We start from the raw sequence: 23,688 nt of genomic DNA, 5'->3' as shown, positions 1-23,688 counted from the left end.
CGGGGAGCACATTTCGGCTTCGTAAGCAACCGGTCCCTTCCCCCAGGCGAGGGGTCCCCAGGGGTGCTCCCACCGAGGCCGAGGCGGCAGCCCCAAAAGTTCAAGTGTCCCGAGCTGACTCCCTTCAAATTGCACAGTCAGCGCCCGCCGCTGGCACCTGTGGCTGCGGCTTCCCGGGGAACCAGGGTGAGCCGCCCGGAAGGGGAGAGGGAGCCCTGTGAGCAGGACTGAGGCCCCCCGCCCCCCCCCCCCCACCTTCCCTTTGGAAGGACCCGTGTTCCTATAGGTCAGAGGTGGGAGATGCTCATGTCCGCGTTGCTAATGGCCGAGCAAAGGCGAACGAACTCTGCAGCTTGCATTGGTGCATTGATGTTAAGAACTCTTTTTCCTCGGCTCATGTTACCGTTATGCCGAGTTCGTGCCGAGTATGAAGTTCTCATCGTCTCTAGTGCGTTCTGCCTCTTTTTTTTTAAAGAAATGATCTGATTTCATAAATCCCACACAGAAGAAGTGTGCCCAGCCTTCGTTGCTAATTTCATCGTTTTTTTAAAGCCTCACCAAAAGCTCCATACTTATTAGGACGAGACCAAAAGGACCCAGGAAGTAGGAGAGGAGGTCTCGGAAGGCCATTTGAGCCCAGACAGTACCTGGGAAGAGTCACGTGTGCTCTTGTTTCACGCTTTTTCTTAAAGTCTCTGGGGCGTGTCAGCGTATGCAGTTGGCCGCTAACAGCGTAGGGATCCGGGTTCTGAAGAGTGTTGTTGGGTGGATGCTATCTGGTCACAGAGAGCAACCGAGGGTTGTTTTTTTTGCAGGGAGCTGAGCTCTGCCCTCAACATGTTTTAAAAGCATTTCTCTTTTCCTTTAATAAGCATGGAGGGCTTATTTCCGTCTCCTCTTTATTTCCTCTGAAGTGCATGTCGTAACAGTAAGCTCTGAAGACCTACCTTCTTCTTAGCTGAGAGAAGAACCCCAATTTTATCTAACGAGGTTGAATGCAGCCACTTCCGTTCCGTTTCATGTGCACGGCAGCTCGGCGCCTGGTCCACATGTCGCCTGCGCTTTTGCTTGCTCCGCGGTAGTGGAAGAGACACCATTTGAGGTCCTCGCTCCCAGGTCGTTGGGGTTTCAGCATCTTCTGCTAACTCCAAAGTAGCATGAGACTCTGAGGCTGCTCGAGTGCATCATTGACGTCCCGTGTCATTAAAAACAAGCCCGCCCGCTTGCTGCTGCTTTTAGAAGAATATAGGAACGGAGCTTGGTCTGAAACTTGGACTGACCTGGCTCCGATGGAGGGGCCGCTGCAGAGTTCCGAGCATTGTTACATAGCCGCCCTGTCACCCGCTGCCCCTGGGAGGGTGCCCCAGGAGGCGATGCGTGATCAGTGGGTATTCCGTATTCCTGCCTCATCCACACGGGCCACCGGAACTTAACCAGAGCAAAGCAAAATTCCAGATCATAAAAGGAAAATGATCACGAACCTTGATTGGTTGCCTGCGTTGCACACGGCATCACGTGTTAATACCTGCTCACACTGCTTTCAATGAATCTAACCTTGATTGCTTCTAACCTCCACTAAACAGTTGTGAACGCTGCTGTAGTTTAGCCTGTGGCGCTTATGGTCAGAGGCAACCATTTGACATGGCCAGCTCACCCGACGCGGTCGCCTCGTCTCCCCGAGCCTTCTTAAGGTCTGGTAAGTGTGGAGACCCCCCCCCCCCCGGGGGGGGCGTTTTACTTACCTTTGTTTCTGAAGTTTGCTGTCGCCAGATGTTTGGATTGCGGGCCCCCTGGTGGGCCCAGGCCTGCACACCGCGGTCCCGCTCCGGTTGGCGCGGCTGCTGTGGGCACCGTAGGTTGAACGTGGCCTGGCCTGGGGTGGCCGCGCGGCGTGAGAAGTGACGGTGGAGCCGCAGTTGTCCAACGGGCACATGAAAAGCTTCGTAAATGGTTTTTGGCGTCTTGCGTCATGGAAGTAACCTTGCAGAGTTGGGAATTTTCGGTCAGCCTCCCGATTATTTTCTCATCAGTAGCTCGCTGTGCAGTAGGTGTTTTTACACATTTTCACAGCCAGGAAGGGAAGCTCACTTGGTGAAGAGATGAAGCAGCTCGCCCAGGTCCCGAGACTTGGGGTTCAAAGCCACGCGATGCGCTTGGTAGACGGGCTGGGGGAGATGTGGGCACAGTGGCTCTTAGCGGCCGTATTGGTAAGACCTTCGCCAGCTGGACGGAGGCTGTGAGCTGCTCCTCCAGGGCCAGGTGTTGAAACAGGTCGGAGGAGGTCATGCATCCAGGAAGGACCAGCTACGTGTTCCCGTTTGGAACCCGGGCCTTCGGATGCGGCCAGTTAAGTGGCCTTGGCGGGGAAGTGAAGGCTGGAGTCTTTAGGCTTTTCCTGTAGGTGGGCGCCGCCTCGGCTCAGGGTGTGGCTCAGGGGTTGAGCATCGGCCTATGAACCAGGAGGTCACGGTTCGGTTCCCCGTTGGGGCACAGGCCCAGGTTTCGGACTTGATCCCCAGAGTGGAGTGTGCAGGAGGCAGCGATCCATGATTCTCTCTCATCATTGATGTTTCTATCTCTCTCCCTCTCCCTCCCTTTCCGAAATAAACTATATATAAAAAGAATGTCTAATCCTCAGGACCCACTAACAGGTGAGTGTGAGATGAGCCAGCCAAAAAGTGACAGTGAAAACATTCTGTTTTCTCCATAACCATTTACTTCCATTTATATTTCAAATCCTATTTTGGCACGATGGAGGAGAAAAATCTTGAAGAAAAAAAAAGAAATAGCTCAGGAAAGACTCATTCCAGGGAGATAAAAAAGCTTCTACATTAAGGACTGAAAACAATTCTTGTCTTCAGTGGTCATCAGCTACATGGCAACAGCGTACGCAACATTGCCAATGTTCGACTTCTGATTTAGTCTCTGAACTGAGAGACCAAGGGGAGATATATATATATATATATATATATATATATATATATATATATATATATATATATCTTATATCTTTGGACTGTGTTTTCTTTCGTTTAAGCACCAGGCTGTTCCCCACGTTGGCAGTCCCGGTAGGAGCATGGGAGTTTGCAGGGGCTGGCAGTTATGGGGAAATCGAATGCTAACGGTGAGATAGGCTTTCCTGCGCCGGCAGTCCTGCACATTTCAACACCTCCAAGCGGCTTTGACATTGCACAGCGTTTGGAGGCACACACAGGAGGCGTTCCCAGCACCGCCTCGTTACACTGAAATAGAACGCGGCCAGAAGCAAAATAGAAAAAGACCCGCGTCACTGCCGTTAGCCATTTCACAGACGGTTCCTTATACTTGACTTGCGATGTGTATACTTTTTGGAGGTGCCTCTACCCAAAGCGTAGTGATGACTCTAAAGACATACTGAAAACGTTCATGTGTTAAAATGTGAATACACAGAGGGGTTTGTACATACAGGTTATGGGCTCATGTGGAAATTCCGCGTTTCTGTTGGAAATGATTGTTTCCCCGCGGGAGTTCCTTGGAGGTCGTCATTGTAGGCGCGTGTTTTATGGAGTCATTTATCGGTCATTTCAGAGCTCGGGTCCACAGCTGCGCTTTTCCTGGCCCAGATGAAAGCCCGTCTCTTGCTTTTGGAAAACCCCTTTCCAACGTACCTAGGTCGTTTCATGTATTTTAATCCTCTTTATCCCTCCTGGAATGGTCTGCGCTTTTGTCCGTTTCTGCTCTTTCTTGAATGCAGTGTGTGTCCGGCATTTCTGTGTGGTGCTTGTGCTGTGCTTGGACTGCTAATGTGTCAGTCTGCGCTGTGGCCGAGTATAGCTCCTCTTGTTCAACCGCTTAAACCCAAAGAAAGATCTGAATGTCCAGCTTCCTTCCCTCCCTCCCTCCCTCCCTCCCTCCCTCTCTTCCTTCCTTTATTCCTTTCTTCTTGTATTAAATTTTAAAACTTTTCCCATTACAGTTGATAGACGATGTTATATTAGTTCCAGGTGCACAGTGTTGTGATGAGACTTTACATCTTTGAGACTTGGTTTCCTTGTCTGTAAAAATAAAGATAATAATACCCCCTGAAGCTATTATGGCGAGGATTAAATAAGATGCTATGTATGTGAAACACTTGCTATTAAGGAGCTGGCCAGTACATTTTATTTTATTTTATTTTTTTAAAAAATATATTTTATTGATTTTTTACAGAGAGGAAGGGAGAGGGATAGAGAGTTAGAAACATCGATGAGAGAGAAACACCGATCAGCTGCCTCCTGCACACCTCCCACTGGGGATGTGCCCGCAACCAAGGTACATGCCCTTGACCGGAATCGAACCTGGGACCTTTGAGTCCACAGGCCGACGCTCTATCCACTGAGCCAAACCGGTTAGAGCTGGCCAGTACATTTTAAATATGTTCTTATCTCTCCTAAAACACGTGTCTTGTTCAGTATTGCTGGGGTGCATTCAAAAGTGGGAATTACCCACACCAAACACGAGTGCTTATTTCTGTCCCTCGTTCTGGTGTCTGCCCTCTGAGCAGCCGTTTGACTGAGGAAACATGTCACGCTGAGATGCAGGTGGCTCAGAAGGCAGCGTCTAGTGACTGGCCTGCCCCTCCCTTGCTCACCACCAGGCATCAGCTCCCCGTCTCCTGCAGGGATGGGGGGCAGGGGGCTTGGTCGAAGTCCTCTCTGGAAGGGGCGTTTGAGCTGAAGGAGAAAGCGGGAGTCACATGAGACCTTAGGGTGGGGGCTCCAGAGAGGACGCTGGGGTGGAGCGAGCGGCACAGGGAGGAGCTCCGGGAGCGCTAAGGGACAGGGCTGACCGTGTGGTGCTGCGGGTGGGTCACGGGGCTGCACGTGGAAACCTGGGCACCGCGGGGAGAGCCTGGAGGGGGCCTGCTCGGGCTGCAGACAAGAGGCGGGCCTGCGCCCTGGGCGCCGTCTCAGGCTGCACACTTCCGAGCCCCGTTATTTCACAGGGACTTAGGGTCCTCTCTGAGCGCTGTGTGTGGTGTTAGGCTGGGCATTGGCAGAGTATTCATCGTTTCCGTTGGTTTTCTCTCCGCTTTGATGGGAATTTTTTCTGTTCAAATGGAGGCCCTTTTGAATATGGCTCGTCTAAGCGAGTTGATTTCAGACCTTTACGTCATGTTTGTATTGAACATCTTTAAAGCGGTCTGCCAGTAACGGGCGTTCCTGTTAAATGTCTTTAAAATAGGGGTATTCAAAATCAGAGCTGTTTCCTTCATGTACATATTTCCGAGGGGAATTATCTTTGCTTTGTGGGCTCTTCCTGTGAGTTGTTATCGCTGTTTCTATCAGTTCAGAGATCCTTGTTCACATGGAAATACACCGTGACGCTCAGCTAATTTGTTATACCCACTTAATCCTGATTCTCAATAGGCTTGTAGCTTCGATAATTATCATTTGTTCAATAACCACCAGGATGAAAAATCCTGGCAGGACGCAAAGTTAATTATTACCATTTAAAGGAATAAAAACCATCTGAGGATTAGATGCGATCCTTGGATTCTCTCCTGCTGCGTCACCCGGGACAGTATTGGCGTTTGTACCCAAGACCTGCACCGCACGTCAGCCTTTCCTCCGCCCTGTTTATTCTACCTTTTCAATACTTCCTGGAGAGCCCTCTCCGCCACCCTGCTGTCACTGTCTTTAAAAAAACACATTTTTGTTGATTTTGAGAGAGAGGAAGGGAGAGGGGGAGAGAGAGAACCATTGATCAGCTGCCTCCTGCACCCGCCTGACTGGGGAGTGAGCCCACAACCTGGGCACGTGCCCTGACCAGGAATCAAACCGTTGACCTCTCGGTACCTGGGACAGCGCTCAAGCGCTGAGCTACGCCTGCTGGCGAGGCTGCTCTCCCTCTTAATTCGAGGCCCGAGGGTGCATGCTGTAACCCACAGAGGACCCCGTGCCTCGGCTGACCTCTTCCCGGCCGCCCTTCACTTGCTGAAGGTTGGGTCACGTGGCACCTTTCCCTCCACCTCCCAGCACCTCTCCATCATCTAAAGGGTGGAGGGCAGACCTGGGCCGCGCTGTCCAGCCTCCCCCGCACGTGCTCTGTGCGGTGCTGCTGCCTGTGAGCCGCTCCCAGATGCCACCCTGTGCCCTGGCTCCTGCACCCTGGTCCCGGGGCCTCTGTGTTCAAGGCCTCTCTCTGAGCACGGGTGCACGCCCCCTGTCTTCTGTCCTGCTCCAGCGTCTCTCACGCCACATATTTCCCCAGGAGCCCGTCCCTGCAGCCCAGCTTCCACTGAATCGCTCCACTGGCTCCCCGCGCTTCCTGCGCTCCGTTTAGCTCCCATGCTGCTGCATCGCTGTTAGATACGCACAGATCCGTTCCCTTCTGGGCGACGAACCTCTTCAGATCCGAGACGGACTGGGCTGTAGCTCCGAACCAGTAGCCCCAGGTACGGGGCCTGGTGCTGGGGACTTCAGGTTGAATGAACTAATGAGTCACGCCAGGAAGAATCAGTGCAGTCTGGGTACCGAGGGAACTTTCCAGAACTCCGTGTTGCCTAATCATTTCACCTTTTTATTGGGCAGAGGGTCGTGTGGGCCCCACGTGTGAAGTGATGTAGCCGTGATGGTAGCCCAGGCCTGTTTCCAAAGCCCATATTCTTTCCAAAGCCTCCTGGGTGTCAGATGCGCTCCCCGTCCAGGAGGTCTCTGCACGCTGGGGCCGAGGGCGGGGCAGGAGAGCAGGCTTCGGACCCGGGGTTAATCTCACTCACCGAGAAGTGAAGGTCGGCTTGGAAACGGGTTCACCTGGTTCCTTACACGTTGGGTCAGTTAATGGCTCCATCGTGGGCGGGTCTTCACGGAAGGCAGTGGGTCGCACAGGACCGCCGCAGCCTCGGGGGGGGGGGGGTGGCCAGTGTGGGTGTGCGTGGGCCCTGGCCCGCCTGGCCCGCCGTCCGCACGCGGCTGCGTGTGGATGAGAAGGACTAGCTCCCATTCGTTCCCTACAAAGTCCGCGCTGGAGACTGTGCATGAGTCTCCTTAGTCTTTTCTGGTTATGAATGTTTTTACTCCTTTAGTCGTCGGACTTGACTAATTCATAGTTTATTGTAATTTTTTTTCTTACCATTCAAGACTTCGTCATGCCGACCGTACAAAGTGTTACGGGGCAGTTTTTGATTAGCAGTAATAACACTCCCATTAAACGCACTGCTGAACTTTGCCAAGACAGGAAGTACCGACCAGGTTCCGTCCCAGGATAAATGACAGATGGAAACGGTGTGGTTCCGTTTCAGAATGCTGAGCGGCTGGACGGGCGATTTCCCTGGGACTCGTGTAGAATGACGCATACACAGCAGGAGGCCTAGTGTCACATGCTTTATGACTATAATAGCAGACGACATAACACAGTGAGAGTTCTTGTAAAGACTGGGAATGGTGTGAAGTTCTTTTCCCCTCCATGTAACTCAGTCAATACTGAGCTAAGGCTCTATCTATCCTTTAACTCAGGAGTTTGGGAGGTGAACGTTCCCTGGCGGTGTAAGTGTGAAGCATGGCTCCAGGCTTCTCCTGAGAAGTCTGATATGTTCCGATGAGCACTGTCCTTTAGAAAGTGACCCCGTCTAAGGCTGTCTGCATTTATTCTCGGGATCAAATCATATCCCTTTATGATTTCATTCAGATCCTCCTCTATGAGGAGTGGAAGAACAGAACGGAAGAGAACCATAGAGAAGAACAGAACAAGTTTAATTACTTTATGGTCACAGCGTGGGTCGCTGAGGAGTGAGTCATGTTTAACTTCACGTTATTTAACCATCATCACTGCTGCATCTGCGTAGCTTTTGGCAGCTCTCAGGTCTCAGGATGTCAGTCCCGTTTGCTCTCTACGTGCTCACTGAGAGCTCTCTTCGTGCCAGACGCCGCTCGCATCGGCTGTCACAGGCGGACACCACCACTGCTGAGGGAAGGGAAGGACCTGTGCCATTTCTGAGGATTTTTTATAAAGAGGAGTTCCAAACAGTTCTGAGAGAGATGAGAGTTGTCGGGCTGCAGCTCTGACCTCCCAGACATGGTGCCGTGGCCAGGCGCCCGACGGCCCACACACGGGAAAGGGAACGCGGTCTCGGACTGCGTGCTTGGCATTCACGAGGCCCCCGGGAAGCGCCCGCCAGCTCCCATGTCCTTAAGTAGGTTTATAGGCTGCGCGCCTCTCTGAAGGTCCCGGGGAGGGCTTAATGCGTTTTTATTATAAATAAAATGGACCGTGGAGTGGCCTTTTCACATCTCATTTGGATAAGTTGAACCGGCAAATTTTACTGTATTTTTATAAAGTGTTGTTTCCTGTTTGCCGTTTCCCATTTATAAAGCGTTTCTTACCCAACCTGCCGTGGAGAGAGACGGGCTTAAAAAGTTGGGGCTGGTGGCCGGGTGAGGGCATGAGTGGGGAGGCGGGAGAGCAATGGGGGAATAAGGACACAATGTAATACCTTAATCGATAAAGAAAACAATATAAAAAAAGTCGGGGTTGGGATGAGCTGTGATGATGAACGGGCTCACTGAGTGAAGGGGCGCACGTGTACATGCAGTCGGCCTGTGATTCCGGAGCAGCTGCTGCCTGAGGCAGGAAGGGCACGCGAGCACTGAGGGCTCCGCTCTTCTCAGCCGACGTCTGCGGAGGCCTCACGTGTCGGGATCAGAGCCCTGGGTGCCAGGCAGCCTCCAGTCAGTAACCGGCTTGCGCCCCAGTGCGATGCCAACCTCAGCTTTGCCAGGAGGGCGAGCGGGACAGTGCGTATAAAGTGTCTCGCGCAGTATTGGGAGGAGGCATTCAGAATTTCCCTTCCTGGGGTGAGAAGGCTGTACAGGTAGCCAGTGGATACCCTCTCACGTAAGCTTGAGACCATCAGAAAGATGTAGAGTAAAAGCCACCATCCTGTCCCTGGTGGCAGTCCTTCTCACCAGTTCGCTGTGTGTCCCGACTTTGTAAAGTACTTTGTTTATCTGCATGTTCATCTGCACTTGTGAAACCACACATGTAGTCATTTTGGCTTAGTTTGCAACACATAGTATCACACTATATGCCTTGTTCTCTTGTACTATATGCCTTATTACTTTTTCACACTATGCTTTTTTGGTCTTTCCTGGTATTACAAACAGGTCTACTTCATCCCTTTACTGTGTTAAGGTATTTCATTGAATGGAGGTGTCACCATTTATTCATTCCCCCCCTGGGGGGCACATCTATCCCTAATGTTTCAGTTCCTGTGCATGGACCAACTGGACAGTAAAGGAAATCACGGTTTACACTTTGTTTCTCTGCTTTGCAAGGAGAGCTTGGCGTCTTGGAGACGCTCAGTGTGTGCTGAGTCATGCAGTGTATTCAGACCTCTTAACTGGGACAGTGACCGTGTCGCCAGGAGATCCCTTCTTCAACTTGTCAGACTGTGGGAGTCTGATGGGTGGCCCTTGACTGTCAACTCCGAGGGCGTGGGTGGGTCGCAGACAGGGCGGCCTGTGAGGAGGCAGCTGTCACCTGATCATCAACGTTTCCTAAAACACGTTTGTCAGCGTCTCTCCTTCATTTCCTTCCTTCCTACCAAACGTTTACTGCCGTCTGCTGTGTACTAGATCCGGTCCCTGTCACTAGGCACTTTCCAGGGTGGATCACACATGGAAGAAATAGTGAGAATGACATGTTCTGTGATAAGGAAGAGCTGTCTTAATTGTTCACATGGCGCTGCCGGCTGCGGAGGGCCACCCGGTTTGATTCAGTAAAGATTTGCTGAGAGCTTCCTCACGCCAGCGTTAGAGAGACAGGCCAAGAACGTACCGGAGTCACTTGTCCCTTCACTGGTAGTGTCCTTCTAGCTTTAATCGGTGCAGGAGTAAAGGGAATTGTACGATGAGGACATTATCATCTGAAGGCAATGGTGCGATTTCAGTTTCAAAGTTGCTGGAAAATATATTGTGTCATATATAGATGATGTGTAGGATAAACATACAGATTCTGTACTCTGGGGACCCTTGCAATCTTAGCAGCTGAAAAATTGATGTTCTAATCTATACTAATAAAAGGGTAATTTGCTAATTAGACTGGACATCTTCTGACGTCCTTCTGGACAAAGCCACGGTGGTGGGGGCTGAGGCAGAGGCAGTTAGGGGCCAGCAGGGGAGGGCAGTTAGGGGCGATCAGGCTGGCAGGGGAGCAGTTAAGGGGCATCAGGCCGGCAGGCAGAGGTGGTTAGGGGCCATCGGTCAGGCAGGCAGGCGAGTGGTTAGAAGCCAGCAGTCTCAGATTGCAAGAGAGTATAGGCTGGGCTGAGGGACACCACCCCCCACCCCCGTGCACACATTTCGTGCACTGGGCCTCTGGTATCCTGATAAACCGGAGGTGTGGTTTGCCTGCATTTTGTGTGTTCATAGACAAGGCTGTCTCTTTGCTGTCCCGTGCCTACTGGTCTGCACCTGCCTGCCCTCCCACCTTGTCCGTGTGCATATGTGAGTGCGGACAGGGAGCCTGCAAGCTCACGGAGCTGTGCACCGTGCCCCTCCCCAGGGCAGGCTCTGCGCACTCCTGTGAGCTCGCTGTGCAGCACGACGGCCCAGGGGTTCTGTGTTCTCCGCTGCCTTGCGCACACCCTGTTGCTCTCTCAGCCTCCGGCCCTCACGGCCTGCACAGCTGTGGGCTCGGGCTTCTTAGACTCGTTCCCGGAAGTCACAGCCCTTAGCCCACCTCTGTCTGCACAACTGGCTGCTCACCGTTAGCGAAGGCAGGAGACCCTAAACGTGCACCCTCTGACCTTCAGCGCGCCCCCGTGTGAGAGGATTGTTTGTAAACTGCAGATGGGGACACCACTGCTTCTCCCCTCGGGCTAAGATTCTACTTTATGAATTTTGTGTATTTTTCTGCTAGAACCCAAGACCCATAGGAAGATGGAAGGGCTTTATGTTTCAACTTTGCGTCAGTACGCGTACTGAGGGCTCCCTGAGATTCTGTGTGCAGACAGGGCGTGCTGCCCCAGGCGTGGAGATTCTGAGACCTTCATGCAGCCACACAAAAGCTGCCTGTTGTTGAGGCCATTGGTAAACATCACATGCCCATGGTCGGTTTGAGCTCTTACATAACATTGTTCCGTCTGAGGAAATGCGTGTAGGCCAAATGCTCCATTATCAGATACTACAGTGTTAATGCTGTTTTGGAAATGAAATTGCAGTTATCTCAAGAGGAAATGGTCTGTTTGAATCCCATAATTTGGGATGCTCTCTGCTTAGAATTTAGGATAAATGGATCTTTCTATTCAATATTTTGTAACCTAAAAAAAAGGAGGGGCCAATTGGATCTTTTAAAAATGTACGGACTTGACTTCTTACTTTAAAATCAGTTAGGAACCTAGTGCATCAGATACCTCAATGGGAAGAGCTATTTGCTTACAGAATAAAAATGGAGCAGAAAATTGGGGTGGCTGTCTGTGTAACCGAGGGGTTACACACACAAACCAGGCAGATCACAGTTTGTCCTTGTGCTGGGCGGCAGGCCGACGCGCGCTCCCTGGGTCGGAGGTGGACTCGTGACCCTGAGTTGGTGGTTTCTGGGCGAGTTCCACAGGAATTGGGGGGCTCCTTAGCCCATGGCTGAGGGTTCCCATGCTTTCCTGTCATTCAGCCGCTGAGAGTGGGCGCTGGTCAGGTGAACGATTGAGTGGCAAATGGTCCTGGTCACGGTGAGTCCTGCGGCGTTTGAGCCGTGCGCCCCGCTCGTGCGCTGGAGCAGTCCCCTGGCCGATGTGGCAATGGTCTCCCTTAGAGTCCAGGCCGCACCGGGGGACCAGGGGGGGTTGGGGGGGGACCGGGCGTCAGAGCTCCTGCCTGCGCCCGAGTAGTGGTGGGTGATGCTGCGGAGCATGTGGGCGCCCTGTTCTCTGGGGCGTTGTGGGTGAGCAGCTGGCAGAAGGCTGCCTGGTGCGGCTTGAGCATTTGGATGCAGCGCGGAACTCAGGGCAGGTTAGAAGGCGGATTCCTCAGGCCTCAGGCGGAAGGGAAACTGTTGGGCAAGTGACGGCACCTGAGCAGGAGAGCTGTTTGAGTCGTTGGTGGCTGCGGGGTGAGGGGGGGGATCTCCCCACAGACCCTCGGACTTGCTACAGGGGAGCTTTCTACTCTCCCTTCTCCACCCAAAACGGGAACCATGGTGAGATACGATCGCTCGCCCGTAAGCACGAAACGCTGCTTGGTCTGCAGCTTCCTTGGGGTGCGGGGTGAAAGCACCGAGGGTGACGAGGCTCCTTCCCCGCAGGCTCCGTTTACGAACCTCTGAAGAGCATCCACCTTCTGCAGCCCGACCATGAAAGCCTGTGGGAGAAGCTGGATCGTTACTACAGGATCGGTGAGCGGCGGGAACGCGCCCTCGGGCCAGCGCTTGCTCCGCTTGCTCCCCTCCGTTATGCGCTGGGCATCAGCGTCATGTCATGCCCCTCACTGGGCTCTGGGGGGCGGCGCTGAGGCCACTCTGTGCCTGCGACATGGGGTGCTGGGGCTGCAGAAGGAGCCAGCAGTCACATCAGTCCTGGAATAACTGTAGCGCTGTCACCGGGGTCTCTGGTGCCCTTCAGGCTTCTGGAACATTCCAGAGGCTTTCCTGAGGGCGCTTGCCTGGTTTATGGATGGGCTCGCTGCTCATTCACTTAGGCCTGGCTCCCGGGCAGCCCTGAACCTCGCATAACCGTCTCTAACTCATCGAGACACAGACGGTAACCTCGGGTCAATGGCACTCATGTCAGGTCCCTATCCTGCTGTTGCTTTGTTTTCTATGTGTGTGTATGTGTGTGTGTGTGTGTGTGTGTGTGTGTGTGTGTATATATGTGTGTATATGTATACGTGTGTGTATGTGTATATATGTGTGTGTGTATGTGTGTGTATGTGTGTGGGGAGGTCCCTGTTTTCCCTCAGAACTAAGTGGAAATGCCTGTGTTTCGTGTCAGTTTACTTCATGTGCCATATGCTTAGACTGGAAGGGCAGATACTGTAACATTTGATTTATTTGTCTCCCTTACAGTAAGGATTTTTGCTTGTTTGCTTCAACTTTACCTTAATTCAACTTCCTTTGGTCAGGATTCCGGTATATGTTTTATGTTGCCCTTTATTTCCTCTGTGGTCATTGATTGGCTGCAGTGGCTTAGCGTGGAGCTATTCCCATATCATCAAAGGTTTTACGCTGCAGCTCAGTTTAGAAACAGCAAAACCGTCAGAAGGGGGGGCGGGGCAGGGGCTGTGCCGCTCACGCTTCTCCTGCCTCCTCGCAGTCAAGGCCACGGTGCTGCTGTACCAGAGTCCCACCACTGGCCTCTTCCCCACGAAGACCTGCGGCGGGGACCAGCAGGCCAAGGTCCAGGACAGCCTGTACTGCGCCGCGGCCGCCTGGGCCGTGGCCCTCGCGTACAGGTGAGTGGTGTGCGCTGTCCCTCGCTAGGGAGGGGCGTGCACCCAGGACGCCGGGTCAGCTGTCCCTGGCTCTGCTGCGGACTCACGGCGCCTTCCCGTCTGCCTAAGGGTTGACACGGGACTGGTTTTCATGCTTCACATAATTCCTCACCTCTGGGCCTGCAGATCAGCATTAGGTGTTGGCAGGAGGAACTGCCACAGGAAGGAACTGGGAGAAGATACAAGTAGGTGGAGGGATAAGTCAAGGCCACAGGGCTCCTGTGCCAGCCCAGCCCCCGGCCTCTTGTTCATGGGCTGGAAGGACTGATATTGTTAAGCTGTCCTAGCACCTGCAGCCGTATACAGACGCATGCAGCCCTGTTAGAGTACCCGCGGCTGCTTCTCAGAACTGGAGCACGAATCCTAAGATGCATCCAGAACTACAGGAGATCCCAAGTAGCTAAAGAAATCTTGAGGAAGTTCAAAGAGGGAGGGATCAGGCTCCCTGATGTCAATGCTATAATGCAAATCAAAATGTAAAATAATAGTCAAAACGGTATGGTACTAGCATGAAACATATATATACTAGTGTGTGTGTGTGTATATATATATACATATACATATATATATATATATATATATATATAGAGAGAGAGAGAGAGAGAGAGATATCAATGGAGTTGTATGGAGGGTTCAGAAATCAAGTGGCCATTGTATAACCTAAAAGGATCGATATTAAAAATTGCCTCTACCCTGTAACAGTGAGTTTTAAAAATATCTTTTGGTAAATTTTTCCAATATAGAAATATCGCTTAAAATTTGAGCCAATTCCGTGTGGAAAACATTGTCTGCTATTTTTAGAACAATTGCCTTCCGTCCTTAAAAGAAGGAGTAATCGGCACAAGTTTCATCCTGGGATTTTTCTATTTCTTTGGCAGCATTTCTGCATCTGCCGGGAAAATGGAGCTTCACTGTTAGAGAATTAGTAGACGTCGCCAGAACATGGGATTAGCCAGATAGTTAAATACGTAATTATCGGAAGCTCAGCTCCCTTCCCAAATCCCTTTCCGATTTCTTCCCTGAGCTATCTCTCCTGCCCAGGCGCATCGACGACGACAAGGGGCGGACGCACGAGCTGGAGCACTCGGCCGTGAAGTGCATGCGGGGGATCCTCTACTGCTACATGCGGCAGGCCGATAAGGTGAGGCGCCGGCCGGGCTGGGGCCTCGGCCCCCCGGAGTGATGAACCCACAGCAGCCTCTCCCGAGGGGGAGGCACTCAGAGGGCCAAGCACGGCCCCTGCCTGCCCAGTGCGACCCCGAAGTACCGCCTTCGAAGAAACCCTCGGGGCGGGTGGTCGGGAGTGGCTGTTCAGGCTTCAGTCTGTTTGCATTTTGCATCTGGTGTTTGCTCGATAAGGAGTTTCTCGGGAGCCTCAATATCCGTATTCTACCCGATATTACAGTACCTGAGAAAACCCTCCTGAAAATGCCCTTTGGGACCGGCCAGTGTGGCTCAGTGGTTGAGCGTCGACCTAGGAACCAAGAGGTCACGGTTTGATTCCCGCTCAGGGCACATGCCCGGGTTGCAGGCTCGATCCCCAGTGTGGGGTGTGCAGGAGGCAGCTGATCAGTGATTTTCTCTCATCATCGATGTTTCTATCTCTCTCTCCCTCTCCCTTCTTCGATCTGAAATCAATAAAAACATATATATTTTTTAAAAATTCCCTTTGCACATGTGAATACTCTGGCTTAAGTAAATGTCACTTAAAAATATAACACTTCATTTACCTGTAAAGAAGACAGGAATCACAGGCTTAGAAAACAGCCAACCGGCCCGGTGGGCTCGGCTCAGCGGTTGAGCGCTGACCTAGGAACCAGGAGGTCACGGTTCAATTCCTAGTCAGGGCACTGGCCCAGGTTGTGGGCTCCATCCCCAGTAGGAGGAGTGCAGGAGGCAGCTGATCCATGATTCTGTCTTATCATTGATGTTTCTATCTCTCTCTCCCTCTCCCTTCCTCTCTGAAATCAATAAAAATATATTTTACAAAGAAAACAGCAGAGTGTATAGGTCATTGTGGAAACCCTCTCGGCGTCTGTGCCTCCCCTCACCGGCTCGCTCCTGCTCCTGCTCCTGCTCCCGCTCCTGCTCCCGCTCCCGCTCACTAAGGAGAGGCCTTCCGATGCTGTCGCTCAGTCTGCAGGTGGGGCGGGATCTGCCTCGCACCAGGCGTGCACGCTACTGTCTTTATCGACTTAAACATTTGTTTGCTTAAAACGCTACTAAGTAATTTCCAATTCATGAGGAACCATTAAAGTTTCATAAAGCTTATTCTCGCAGGATTGCCTTGAGAGATGGGTTTTCCTACCTGAGTGCATGTTTTAAGGCTACACATTGGGAACGGAGGACACAGTACTGTTACCTTTTCCTAAATGAGAAGCTGTTTATTTACAAGGACACATTTTCAGAAAAGCCAAATAAAATAGAGACAGAGAAAACATGAATCTAGATTTTTTAAAAAAAATATATTTTATTGATTTTTTACAGAGAGGAAGGGAGAGGGATAGAGAGCCAGAAACATCGATGAGAGAGAAACATCGATCAGCTGCCTCCTGCACGCCCCCCACTGGGGGTGTGCCCGCAACCAAGGTACATGCCCTTGACCGGAATCGAACCCGGGACCCTTGAGTCCGCAGGCCGACGCTCTATCCACTGAGCCAAACCGGTTCTGGCTGAATCTAGATTTTTAAAAAATCTTCACCTGAGGATATTTTCTCATTGACTTTTTGAGAGAATGGAAGGGAGGGAAGAGGGGGGAGAGAAAGAGAGAGAGAGAGAACACCCATGTGAGAGAGAGACATTGATTGGTTGCCTCCCACACGCACCCTGACCTGGGCCAGGGATCAAGCCTGCAACCGAGGTACGTGCCCTTGACCGGGAATCAAATCTATGCTTTGGTCTGCGGGCCGACGCTCTAACCACTGAGAAAACCGGCTAAGGCTCTAGGTTTTCTTAGCCGAGCAAATTTTGTGTTAATCATTCCTCACTTTTACTTGCCAGATGTCCGACGCCATAAAGCACGAATTAATGTCTCCTTGATTTTGGCTGCTTTCACGAGAGCTTTTTGTCAGTGATTCACATACAACTCACCCCATTGCATTCCAAAGCTGAGAGAGTCTGGGCCTTATTTTTGTCTGAAATGTTAAATTACTTGTCTTCTAGCAGCTTTAGGGCTGAAAGCAGAGGCACGTGATTTTCCATTTGAGCATCTTGAATCGTTTAGCAGTTGCCTTTCCCCCGACGCAGTGATTGAATGTGAATTCTCTGCCGGGTGCTGTGTGTCTCGGAGACAAATGACAAACGCCGCCCGGCAGCTGCGGCAACCACTTTATTAAACGGATCAGACCGTCTCCTTCGATAGGTCCTTACCCAGCAGGCAGGATGGCTTTTGTTCTCATTTGACCATGTTTTGGTCTAAGCTCCCAGGACAGTGTTTGCGATGATAATCATGGTGTGTGGAAGGAGGGACCACACGATGTCTATCTGTGTTGTCCACGACCACGGCCAGCAGTTACGGTCCGAGTAATGTTTATTTTTAAAATATGTACTTATTGATTTCTTAGAGGAAGGAACAGGGAGGGAGAGAGAGAAACATCAATGATGAGACAGAATCATGGACCGGCTGCCTCCTGCACGCCCCACACTGGGGATGGAGCCCATAGCCGGGCATGTGCCATGACTGGGAATCGAACTGTGACCTCCTGGTTCCTAGGTCAACGCTCAAACTACTGAGCCACCGGCCGGGCCTCTCTCACATCTTTTCAGAGAGAGAACCCCGTTGCTTTTCCACTGAGTCATGTGCCAGCCTGTTCACCCTCCGCTGCTGTCCAGCGGGTGCCCGCGGGGACGAGCCCGCACCTGGCATGCAGTCCGCATCCGTCAGTGTTTGCCAAGTTGAATATGATGGAGACGAGGAGATGGGCTTTGTTGTCCTTGGAGCGGGCCTGTTGGGGCATTTAGTGTTCACGTCGTGTTCTGAGACGTTAACGTGGACGTCCAACGAGCAAGGGAAGGTGTGGACTGCGTTCCTGGAAAGGGGAGCGGGTAGGAGGGCAGGAGCCATGCGGACAGGAGCCGGGCTGCGTTCGCGCCCTCGGAGAAGGAAGCAGCATTCCCGTTCGGCGCTCACTGACTCCGCACGTGGCCCGCAGCGCTGTCACCGCGTTTCAGGGCAGCGCCCCGCGGTCAGTGGGACACGAAGCGGCAGTCCTGCTCCTCCGCGTTGCTGGGTCCGTGAAATCCCAGTCAGGACCCACGGCCGGTTGACGCCGTCCAGTCAGCAGTTCCGGGTTCTGCCTGTTTTGTTTCTTCAGAAACAGTCACGTCTCTGGCTTGTTCCGCCCTCTACCTACAAGCGGTAACTTTCCTCACTCACACCTTCCACGAGGAATAACTTGGGATCCGTAGCTTGGCCGTGAACGTGAATGGCGAGCATTGTGTACCTGTCGCCTTTGCTTCCAGGTCCAGCAGTTCAAGCAGGACCCTCGCCCGACAACCTGCCTCCACTCCGTGTTCAACGTGTGCACAGGGGACGAGGTCCTCTCCTACGAGGAGTACGGGCACCTGCAGGTGAGGAGACACACGGGCCTGCCCTCCTCCTCGCAGAGGAGGCTGGAGGCCTCGCAGTGTTTCACAGCGACTCCTGAATGTTCAAGGTGGAAGGGCACCAGCGTGACGCGGATGGCTGGGAGCCGCCGGGCGGGGTTAGTTATGGGGCTGAATATCTAATCCACAAGCAAAAAGGGCAGCTGGAAAGGTTATGATGTTAGGACCACCTAAAGGAGGAACACACAGTTTTTTAAAAGCCATTTTTGTATATTGATTTCAGAGAGGAGGGGAGAGGGAGAGAGACAGAAACATCCATGATGAGAGAGATTCATGGATTGGCTGCCTCCTGCCCTCCCACTCCCCCCACTGGGGATCGAGCCCGCAACCCGGGCCTGTGCCCTGACCAGGAATGGAACCGTGACCTCCTGGTTCATAGGTCGACGCTCAAGCACTGAGCCACACCGGTCGGGCAGATCTTACAGTTTTTTTCTGTGACGAAAGCTTGTACTTGTCATCAAACCTGAAAGAGTTTCGACACTTAGGAACCAGGGAATAAAAGACCATCGACAGGGCCGTCACGGCAGATCAGAAGTTCCTGTTCCACAGCAGTTCATTTTTAATATGTCATTTCCCATACAGCTAAACACATCACTAAAACGACACTCCGGAGGCTCTGGAGTCTGAGTTTCGTCTTTATAATGTATTAACCTCGGTGCCGGGGCTAAGAACACGCTGCAGGGTTTTATGTTCTGCTTTAGCATTGCCCGCTGCTCTCAGCTGGACCTCCTGTTGCTTGTCCCTGAGACCCAGATACCATACACGCTCCTTATCCTTAATGCGTCTCCTTCCTGCTCCTCTTGTGGTTTCTCGAGCTGGAGGGCAGAATACTTACTATCCATTATTTGGTGCTAAAATAAGACCTTCTTATAGTTGCCCTCTTTCTAACGATCAGAAATGTCTTAGTGTGACTCCTCCAAACAGCGCGGCGTCCCCATTCTGTGCAGCACAGACTCCGGTACTTACTTGTGACCAATGCGTACGTGGGACCCAGGAGCCTACGCGTATGTCGTTGCTCAGCCTTCTCTTAGGGCTCTCACATAATTAGGCTCCAGGCACCTCTTGCTTTGGCAAATGTTTCCTACTCGAAGTAGGGTTTTCAGATGTTCACCGCTCATTTATTGTTGTATCCCAGAATTGACGCGCAGTGCCGGGCACATAGTAGGTGTTCAAGAAATGCTGGTCACCAGCTACTTGGCAGTCCCTTTGCAATTGTCACTTACTGATCGTTTCTCACAGCAGCACCCCGAAAGTCGGAGCAGAGGGCTCCTGGAGGTGGAGCCCTAAATGGCTGTCCATGGGAATAGAACCTCTCTGAAGCCATTTCTGACGTGCCAGTGTCAGCGCTGGAATAAATATTTGGGGGCTGGCAGTGCATGCAGCCCTTGAGACAGGCCGCTCAGAAGCCACGTCCATCTAAATTCCTTAAAACCAGCATCCTGTATCTTTCTGTGGCCGCCTGCATCTGGACGAGGCCCTTGTCTGTCTTTAATAGACCAATAACCTAAAAGAAGGAAACTCGTTTGCTTATAAACCATTTGTTCACACATGGATTTGAAAGGCTCTGCTATCCCGCTGAGTCAAACGGACAGTGCCTGCCGCTGCCCCCGAGTCCCGCGCTCTCCGAAGGAGGCGCTTTAGCTGCGCAGTGTTTACAGCGGCCGGCAGAGCCCCAGCCCACGGACGCGCGTGCGTGTGAGATGGTCGACATGACAAAGTGCCTTTGGGGCAAAACGGTGCCCCCGCAGGCGTGTGTAGCCCCAAGTCTGAAAGTGAGTCTTTGAAAACAACTGCTGTAGAATCACCTCTCCTCATCCTCCTGCGGCCGTTCCCTCTCCAGGCGAACCGCCCGAGGACTTGAGGGGGTGGGTTTCCTCCGGAAGCTGGGGTTTCACCAGGAGCTAGAGCCGCAGCTCCGTCCTGTCACGATGGGGAGGAGACGGTGTTCGGCTGCGAGAGCGGAGGGCTGGTCGTCTCATTTTACATGGAATCCGATGACAGCGTTTCTGTTGCTCCCTGTAACCCTTCCCGGTGCTGCTTGTTTTCAGATCAACGCGGTGTCCCTCTACCTCCTCTACCTGGTGGAGATGATTTCCTCGGGGCTGCAGATCATCTACAACACCGACGAGGTACGCGCTCCTCCTGCTCTTTAAAAAAAATTATTGTATTGATGTCAGAGAGGGAGGGAGAGGGAGGGAGAGAGAGAAACATCAATGATGAGAGAGAATCATGGACCGGCTGCCTCCTGCACGCCCCACACTGGGGATGGAGCCCGCAACCCGGGCCTGTGCCCCGACCGGGAATCCAACCCTGACCTCCTGGTTCATAGGTCGACGCTCAACCACTGAGCCACGCCGGCCGAGCTCCTCAATTCTTTAGCACTGAATTTCATCTCCAAGGATCTCTCTTATCTTACTTTTTAAAACTCATTTTTTGTTTAATAAAAAATGGATTATTCTTCATTTCATATAATCAGAGACTGGATTTGGGATATTGAATCAAAGTCTGTACATTTTCAATGCTCAGCACTTTGAAAATGAACAAACATGTAGCAAGTTATGAAATTGTACTCCTGTGAAGGCTCTAAGGCGATTTGAAATAGAAGCTTTCAGGATATTTTAGTAACAAAGAAAGTACAATAGCATTTGCAGATTTTCTGTTATTATTTGTTTTTTTACATCATTCCTTTTTGTGACCCTCCTTTTACAAGTAGAGAGATACTTTTATCATATTGTATTATTTTCATTTGCGGGCCTCTCAGTAGGGTTCTGGATGTTTTTCAAAAGACAGATATCATGCTCTTATTCTTCTTGGAAATTTGAACTGAATTTCCGCCCAGACCACCCAGACTTGAGGAGCGTTTCTTTCATGGACGGTAATGCTGGACACACACACACCTGCGACACACTTTTAGCTGAGCCCAGCCAGACACAGGCTCTTATTCTTTTCTTTTTTTTTTTTTTAGTTCTTTATTTATTTCAGAGAGGGAGGGAGAGAGAGAGAGAGAAACATCAATGATGAGAGAGAATCATTGGTCGGCTGCCTCCTGCATGCTCCCCACTGGTGATCGAGCCCACAACCCGGGCATGTGCCCTTGGCCGGAATCGAACCTGGGACCCTTCAGTCCGCAGCAGACGCTCTATCCACTGAACCAAACCGGCTAGGGCGAGGCTCTTATTCTTGAGAAGGTACACGCAGTGGGAGCACAGGTTCTTATTGAGACAGTACACGCAGTGGGAGCACAGGCTCTTATTGAGACGGTACATACAGTGGGAGCACAGGCTCTTACTATTGAGACAGTACACGCAGTGGGAGCACAGGCTCCTACTATTGAGATGGTACACACAGTGGGAGCACAGGCTCTTACTGTTGAGTCGGTACACGCAGTGGGAGATCCCCAAAGAGGAGGCGTGCTGTGTGGACTGGTCCTTCTTCCTCGTCCGTGACCCATGCGGGGAAAACATGGCCAGATATTAACTGCCAGGACCCTCAGTGGGCACACGAGACCGCTGGGATGTGGGTGCCTGCAGTCCTGCCCCCTCGTGCGTGGTGTTCAGTCTCCTAGGTCCTTCCAGATGCAGCTCTACAGAAAGCCAAGTCTATTTAGAAGTGAAGAGAAATAGCAAAGGAGAAAGGATGGTATGAAGAAATTACCAATAACCGCTAAGGTTTCTCTGTTCGATTCATCCAAGAATTGCATGTTTCCGTTTCACCTAAATCATCCTCATTTTTAATAACATTGGGAAATATTGGGTTCAGGTATTCTGGGTCGCGGAGGGGTGGGGACTCCTATTTCAGACCAGTCGTAAGCAGCCTCCTAAATGTAAACAAACATGAGAAACGTGACTGATTGAGAAGCCCGCCCGCCCAGCTTCCGGTGCTCCCCACCCCGGGAGGCGCTCCGAAGCCGGGAGAAGGGGCGGCTCCGGGCGGGACCAGGGCGGGGCCCGTGCACAGTGAGTGGCAGCCCACGCGATGGCTGCCCGCGGTTCCCGTGTCACTCATGGCCGGTGACAGGCCTGGTCAGTGGCGGCTTTGTTTCGTTCGGTATTTTATTTTCATTTTCAAGTTTCAGCATTTGTTTTTTGCTTTCTCAATATCTGCTGTGGCTCATTTTAAATCTTGTCAACTGACGGATTTTATAAATACGATATTGCTTTAAGCTTTGCATTCTGTTTATATGGCTTATCCATACTTAAGCAATTTTGGTATCTTCTCTTTACTTTTTTCCCCTTGTTTCCTTATACTTTTTCTCGGCCTTGTAGGTTTTATCTGGTGATATAAAATTTTTACGTAGCCAATATCAGTAAGCCTTCAACGTGTGCACTTAAAATCCCGGGTAACCGCAGAGTCTGGGGCTGAATCCGGGTCCCACGGCGGCAAATGGGCTGCGTAGAGCCTTTCAGGGATGAGGTTCCTTTTAAGACACAGTCTTTGCTCTGAGAACGGCTGCGCTGTGTGCGTGCCGGCGGAGGTGCGGTAGCATCGCCACTCCAGGGGGGCCTGTGATGAGGGGGGCAGATGTGTGCAGCCGGGCACATTGAACCAGACTCGATGACTAAACAAGACCCTGCAATCGGGACCAGGGGCCCCTAGAAAATAAATGCCTGCGTGAACATGAGTGAACTTGAGCTCAATAAGAGCGGACCATGTCTCTGCTGTCACCGTTCTACCCGAGGGTGTCAACGTCACCAGGAGTCTGAAAGTTTTCCGCAGAAGCCGTGTGACCTGGCTTTGTTTGCCCCCCCCCCCCATCCCCGTCAGCTCTGGGTTTATAAGAAGGGGTGCCTGTGGTTCTGCAAAGTGGGGGATTAGAATGCGGAGGAATAGAAGTGAGACTCCGGGTCGACCCCACGGGGGACTGGCGTGTTTCAGAACTGAGACATGCCTTCTTACCGCCGAGGTGTTAGAATATGTAACATCTCATATGGGCATTTGCGATTCCAGCTGCTACCCACTAAGAAGCAGCGCCTTCTGTTTGTCTTCATTCTTGAGGTGCGCAGCCCTCGCGAGTGGCGTAACGCATCACTGGAGAATGTGGGGGGGGGGGCACTGACATGTCAGCTCTTCTTCCGTGTGGTGTAATGTTAGCGCCTCACTTGAGGCCTGAGGTGAGAGTAGCAGGCGGACGGACCACAGCGTCACAGCGCTGTAAGCAGCACGGGAATCTCAGCTCGTCAGAGGGCTGGTTTCAGACGGGGCGTCACTGTTCCGTCAGGATCTGAGCGTCTGCTGTGGCCCGTGTCCTCACGTTTTGCTTCTTTTCTTCCAGGTCTCTTTTATTCAGAACCTGGTGTTTTGTGTAGAGAGAGTTTACCGGGTGCCTGACTTCGGTGTCTGGGAAAGAGGAAGCAAATACAACAACGGCAGCACAGAGCTGCATTCGAGGTAACTTGCTGATTTCGGAGTGGTTTTTATTCATTTAAATGTGTGAGTTGGAATATGAATCAAAATCAGAGTATTAGATGGGAACTGTGGCTTCTGTGTTAATGTTCACCTGCTTCCTTCCTCTATGTGATGCAGATGAAATTCACTTACAATTAAAGTCAAAGAGTCGGCTCCCCTGTCCCAGCAGCTGCGGGAGGAGCAGGTGGCTCCCAGCTCAGGTCGGAGCTGGCTGGCCCGGGCCTGCCCTCCTCTC

General features: G+C 51.9%; 1 protein-coding gene across 1 annotated transcript in view; it reads left to right on the top strand.

The window, feature by feature from the left end:
• Positions 1-970: 970 nt before the first annotated feature.
• The window catches only part of PHKB (phosphorylase kinase regulatory subunit beta), a 60,968-nt gene continuing 38,250 nt past the window's right edge, over positions 971-23,688 (top strand). The window contains exons 1-7 of the mRNA XM_006105432.3: positions 971-1,696; positions 12,259-12,348; positions 13,265-13,403; positions 14,484-14,583; positions 17,904-18,011; positions 20,096-20,176; positions 23,320-23,435. Coding sequence (XP_006105494.1) covers positions 1,642-1,696; positions 12,259-12,348; positions 13,265-13,403; positions 14,484-14,583; positions 17,904-18,011; positions 20,096-20,176; positions 23,320-23,435 — 689 coding nt within the window. The 5' untranslated portion in view covers positions 971-1,641. The remainder of the gene's footprint in view (positions 1,697-12,258; positions 12,349-13,264; positions 13,404-14,483; positions 14,584-17,903; positions 18,012-20,095; positions 20,177-23,319; positions 23,436-23,688) is intronic.

This window comes from Myotis lucifugus, unplaced genomic scaffold (genome assembly GCF_000147115.1).
Source record: "Myotis lucifugus unplaced genomic scaffold, Myoluc2.0 scaffold_686, whole genome shotgun sequence".
NCBI classification, from domain to species: Eukaryota; Metazoa; Chordata; class Mammalia; order Chiroptera; family Vespertilionidae; genus Myotis; species Myotis lucifugus.
Note: the sequence above shows the minus strand (reverse complement) of the source record. Positions and strands in the feature narration are given on the sequence as shown.